The 6,000-nt window shown below is 45.6% G+C and overlaps 1 protein-coding gene across 1 annotated transcript in view; it reads left to right on the top strand.

Moving 5' to 3' along the window:
- The first annotated feature begins 57 nt into the window (after positions 1–57).
- The window catches only part of AOAH (acyloxyacyl hydrolase), an 89,722-nt gene continuing 83,779 nt past the window's right edge, over positions 58–6,000 (top strand). Inside the window, exons 1-2 of the mRNA XM_074841534.1 lie at positions 58–972; positions 1,403–1,557. Coding sequence (XP_074697635.1) covers positions 941–972; positions 1,403–1,557 — 187 coding nt within the window. The 5' untranslated portion in view covers positions 58–940. The remainder of the gene's footprint in view (positions 973–1,402; positions 1,558–6,000) is intronic.

The raw sequence follows: 6,000 nt of genomic DNA, 5'->3' as shown, positions 1-6,000 counted from the left end.
CACGCAGGGATGCCAAATGAGACAGGATCCTCACTGCCCTTTAGTAACCTACATCAACAGCCTGGCCACTTCTGAAAGAGCCAGACAACAAAAGGAAAGGAAAGATGAGTATCTGTGGCCCGCTGTGGGGGTAAGGGACTTGCCCAGGGTTATACAGAAAGGCAGTGGCAGAGATAGGGTGTAGCTTTGGCCCTCCAGTGCCTCAGTCCTAAAATATATCCTTATAGCCATCCTTGCGTCCACAGTGTCTGTGATTTAGCCGTTTGGACTCGTTCCACCTCTGCAGCGACGTCATTTAAACATGTTTTACTCTCTGCTTTTCCTTCAGGCTGGGGAACGACTGGTTTCTGCCTTATCTGGGGGAATAAAAAAAAAAAAAAAAAGAGACAGGGAAACCTTTAGTTGTTGTGACTGCCAAAGCAGAAAAAGCTCAGGATTTTTCAAGCCTCGCAGGCAGCTGGGGGTTGCAAACAAATGTGCTCAAAGCTGATGAGAACTGGGGTTCAGTTCCTGCTGCTGCCCTTAAGCTGGCAACTGCCTCCCATCCCTCTGGCTCGACCCCAGCATAACTAAAGCCCTGGTGAAACCCCAGCGTGGGAACCCCGTCCCTCCCAACCCCTGCGGCTCCGGCCTGAGCAGCCTCTTTTATTTTTCATGCCCGGTCCTTCCAAACAGAAACCCTGGTCGAAAATCTTACAGAAGCAGCCAGAGATATATTTTTTTTTTTTCTTGTCTGCGGAGGAGGGCAGAGGAGCGACAGCGGGGAGGGGGGAAGGGTTTGTGAGGTTGTTGATTTTTTTTTCTTTTTGCAACACTAGTTGTTCAGGGGAGTGTCTTGCGTTATTAATGCTGAGTGGCTCCGGCAACTACTGTGGTTTTAAGGTCGTTAGTCATCCGCTGCTACCGCAGGAGACACGGGAGCGCTGAGCCAGAGCTGTTCATGCAACCCTCTTGGTCCTCCCAGGCCAGCAGGTTGGGAAGAGCCGCAAACGGGGCAGCGGGGGCGCGTGGGGGTGCGGAGAGTGGGCCTGGAGCTGTGGGGGCATCCTCCCAGCCCGGTCATGGGGTGCCAATGGGTATGGGACTCATCGGGTTGTGATGGGTGGCTGCACAGACACCCCAAATGACCTGAGAGGGGCTGAGGGGTGTGCAAAGGGCAGGGGCTGGGAGAGCACCTGCGATGCACAAGTACGGGATCCTCCATGCACCCCGTGCAAGGGCAGACGTGTGTGTCCCCACCTGGGAAGCAGTCCCTGCATTACATATAGCTACACAGGCATAGATTTCATTTCACCTCAAGCTGCTAATGAAACAAGGATGCAGGATGCTCCCTGAGCATTAAGGGAATACAGGTCCAGGTGTGCCCTTCCCACCTGATTTCTTAATTTTTTTCCTTCCTTAGGATGAGGGGGTCTAGGCAAACATTCCTCAATTTATTCTGCATCCTCTGGCTCCCGCTTCTGCTGAAGGCTGCCTCTTCCTCCCCTCTCCCCCATGGAGATGACCCACCACTCCCTTCGCTCCCCTCCGGGCTGTACAAAGGACACACCTGTGTTGGTATGTATTCAGGTTTTGTTTGCCTGCTGGACTAGTTCATTTGTTACTCCACCGGTGAGCTGAGAATTGCTATGCACATCATAAATCACTCCTTTATCTGTTTCAACAGCTGTACTGCAAAATACTCGTAGCCTTTCACGAAATAATCACTGAAGATTTTGCAAGGCCAGCATGGGGTCTGGAATTATTTTATGATTTTGTTTTTGAGTGGCTGCTACCCAAAGTTCATGTTTTTGCTCTGTGGGGAATGGTGTCTGAAAAACTGGCTTTAATGTCTGTAGGTCTGGGACCTGGAAACAAGGTGTTAAGAGGTCCTAGTGTTTGTTAGGGTTCACGATGCATTTTACTTACCTGTAGGAGACCATGGTTTCCTTCAGACTCACCCAGGGTTTCTTGATTGATTTCATTTCCTGGGAAACCATTCTTAAGAATTGCTGGTGCCTACTTAGTCCAGAGAGCTTTGTGGTCTGGGTGGTCATGTCTGAGGAGACAAGTTGTGAGGGCTGTTTCCTCACATTTCCTTTCATTTTCTCAAGCTCATGAGTCTGCGTGTTCCATTTTGAAGTGAGGCAAATGTGTTTTGGCAACCGCTTCTCATGTGACTTTGGTGACTGTGGTGCAGCAGCTATAGCTGGGGGTATCCTACAGCCTCAGCTGACTAAGTGATTCCCAAAGCAAGACCAGTAGCACCAAAAACAATGAGAACTGTGGGTATCTCTGCACGAGAAATGCCCTTGGCATGAGACTCTGTATACCTAGAAAGATGCGGTAGCTTTGAATTTTTATGTGAGTGAATATTAAGTGATGGATACGTCTTATTCATTATGATCAGATGTTTTGTTTTGTCTTCTTTTAGCTTTTCAAGGCACTTTTGTGCTGTAAACATAAACCCTGTTACGGTTCTCCATCCTTCAGCCAGAAATTATTTTCACTGTGGCTCAACGAACCCAATTAGAAATAATAATCCTGAGCTTGATAAAAACAGTTTTTTGCCTCACTTCTGAGCCACCCGCAGTGCCCCTGCAGATTTTGGTGCTGGTGAGGCAGGGTCAACTGAAAGTGGAGTGAAGTTGGGGTGGTGAGGCTTGCACAGCCCCTGCCAGGGTTCAGCCACTAGCCAGAAAATGAGAGCAAGTCATGAAAAGCAGAAATAGCTGTCAAGGACTGGCCTTGTTTGGGCCAGTAGCCACACAAGCAGTGACTGAGCAGCTGCAGAGTGAGAGGGAAGTGGTGCTTTCTAATAGTGAGATCTTTAGGCAGCCATGGTTTTGATGGCACAGGAAAGGTGATTTTTAAATGTCAGGTGTATGGTCTGGCCTTTCCATCCTATTGACCCAGCAAGGCTCTAAATTCCTAAAGTGACTTCACATTGAAGTTGACCTGCACAAGATAAATTGTGCTTTTTTTTTCCTCCCTTTGGGAGGAAAGCTGTGCCAGTCTCATTGCTGGGACCACCACGCATCTCCCCAGCATGGTCGTTCAGTGGAGAGACACCAAAAAACCTGCCTTCCACACCAGTTGCTCTCTCTGAGGTGTTCCTTCAGTAAAAAGCATCCATGTGAACTCAGCTCAGGATCTAAACTGTTCACACCTCTGTAAACCACAAGCTAAAAATGAAGCGTGCAGAGCATTAAAACTGCATGGGCCAGGCCTGACAGGGAGGGCTGGTGACTGCACGCAGGTGGGCTGTTGCCTGCGAGCCCAGACAGCCGCCTCTGGGGTTCTGATTAGCTGCTGTCTCAACTAACTCTTGAAAACACTGACAAGCCATCTGTGTCTCTTCCTTTTCACAAGCGGGAAAGGGAAAACTCAGGGGAGCTGCTGGTTACACTTGCCACCGTGTGGAGCCGGGATAACATCAGGTCTTGTGACCGATTCAGTGACCAGCCCTCTTAAGAGCAGAAATTAGGCCAAGATCAGATTCATTTGTAGGAGGAAGATTGTGATTTCCTTTCAACAGCTCGACCTCAGACCCTGCTAGCTCAGTTTGCCATCTGGGAAGGCATTGGGAGAGAGCCATGAGAACTTCTTCTGTGTTTTCTTGGCCTTATAGATTGAGGCAGCATTTTTAACGTGAGAAATGCCTGCTGCCAAATGTATAGGAGATTTTCTTGAAAGAATGGACTTTTTCATGCAAGTTAAATGTGTGGTCAGGTGTCTAATCTTTCAAAGTTATTTGATTCTCTTTTCTGAGGGAAATGAAGTGGCTGCACATTGAATAGTCATTTCTCATCGCTCCTGTGTGTGTACCACCTGCATGATCAAGATTGCTATGTTAGTAGCCAAAGCCGGTCAGAAAACGGATGTTCTTTCAGTAACAAAACAAGAAAATATTTTCCATTAAGCCTTTCCACCAAAAGTATCACACTTCTTGAAGAAATATGTAGAAAAGATATGTCAGGAAAGCAAAATACAGGTCTGGTACCTCCATTGAATGCGATACAACTTGGTTGCTTCCTTCTGTTCCTCTTGCTAGCAGGGCTCCCTGGGTAGGCACCATCTGCCCCAGTATGTTCTGGTCATACTGGGAAAGCTTCAAGGGACTCTCCTGCCCTTAGCACATCTTAGGAAATGTATTTTGGGTAGGCATCTATATGCTGATATGGAATAGGGCTGGAGGAGAGGAGGGAAGGCATGCAGTGAGGTGTCACAGCAGGCTGAACAATTCAGACAACTCAGATGGGGGGGTTGCCCAAAACATTTCTGCTTTCAGATTGTTACTTGTCTAAAGAAGACAGTGACTTTTTTACAGCAAACGTAATTGTGTTAGAAAACATTTAGACAGAATTTTTAATCAGCTTCAGCGACTATAGAAAAAGTCACATCATTTTTGCTGCATTTTCTTGAAAAATTTGGCTGCTTCGTTCAGAGGAAGTCTTTTAATAATTGACTTGGTGTAAAAATAAAGTATCTGGAAAGTGTTCCCACCTAAAAAGGGATTTAATACTACTGCCTTTTACAATTACGGAAAAGAGAGGGAAAGGACCTGATCATGATCCTGCCGGCCACAAGATCAGAGGTATTATACCTAAGCAGTTCCTAACAATCTCCAATCTTCTCTTAGATACACCATCTTTCTTTGGCCCTGTCACTAGAAAAATTTTCACAACATCTGACAGTCTCTTTTCTCCATCAGTGTTTCCTGCCTTCCCAGGCTGGAAAAATGCCCCCCTTTTGCATACCATGAAATCAGCTCAGGCCCTTCCTCTGGGCCTTTTGCATGCTTTGCACGTGATATATTCTTCTGCTTTTTTCCTTATGTTAGATAAAAGGGCTTTAGTAAGTTTTCCTATATGCAAAGTTCCATGAAGCTGTATTTCCTCATGTAAAGGCAGTGAGTTTTTGCCCTGTGCACTGGTTTGTGAGCTGGATGCTAGGTCTCGTTTTTGCTTCTGGGTTTGTTACCGACTGGCAGTATGGCTTACGGGATTTATTCAGGACGAGACTTTTAGAAATCCTTTTGCTAGGTGCAGCCTGATCGTTTCAGTTGGGCATCCTAAGAAGAAGACACTGGGTGTTTTTCTCTCAAAAATTAAGTATGAATAAGACTTTCAGATACTCAGGTCTTTGTCTTTTGCCATCTGTTAAACGAGGAAAATACTGCCCATTTCACAGGGCAAGCAAAGTTTTACTTAAGTTAATGTTAAAGTACCCAAAGACAGGACAGTAACACTGGTAACTCTTGACACTGGTGTTAATGTTTCATCATACTTAAGATCATGTTCTTTATTTTTCTACTATTTCTGATTAATTTTTAAAAGTTTTATTCCACACCTCCCACAATCCCAAATTATGACAGAGCCCTTAAGGGGTCTTTGCAAATTGTTCTGTTCTCTGGCAAAGGTGACTTCGTCCAGAAGTATCTGAGGCAACCTCAGGAAAGGCAGAAACTGCCCTGGAGGATGCAGAAAGCAGGGGAAACACTGAAAGACAGGAGGGAACTGCTGTATTCATCTCACTTCAACATGGTGAAGAAAAGAAATTTGGGGAACTGTAGATCAGTCAGTTAAACATCGATTCCTAGAAAAATACTACAGTAGTTAATACAACCTTATAAAAGCACCTTTCAAAAGTAAGTATGAGTCAGAGCCTTGCTGGATTTATCAAGGAGAAACAGTGTCAGATCAATATAATTTTCTTTGCTGATGGGATAATGGCATGTAGAAACAGAATAAGTAGTAGATGTTACAGAGGGACTTTAGTAAGGCTTTTGGCACCACCTCAGCACTAATCTAATTGCTGAGAGATATGTGACATTAAGCTTCTATGGGGCTGGACAAAACTGGTGGATGGCCTTGTTCAGAGAGTAATTATGAGTGGCTCACTCCCTAAGCGTAAGGATGTACAAAATAAGGTACTTCCTTGGACCTCTGTTTTAAAAATAGTGTCATTCCATATTTTCACTAGCCAGGATAATGAAATAGCGTGCTATTAAATTAGCAG

The sequence above is a fragment of the Strix aluco genome, chromosome 1, assembly GCF_031877795.1.
Source record: "Strix aluco isolate bStrAlu1 chromosome 1, bStrAlu1.hap1, whole genome shotgun sequence".
In the NCBI taxonomy this organism is placed as follows: Eukaryota; Metazoa; Chordata; class Aves; order Strigiformes; family Strigidae; genus Strix; species Strix aluco.
This window is presented reverse-complemented; position numbering and strand designations above follow the sequence as displayed.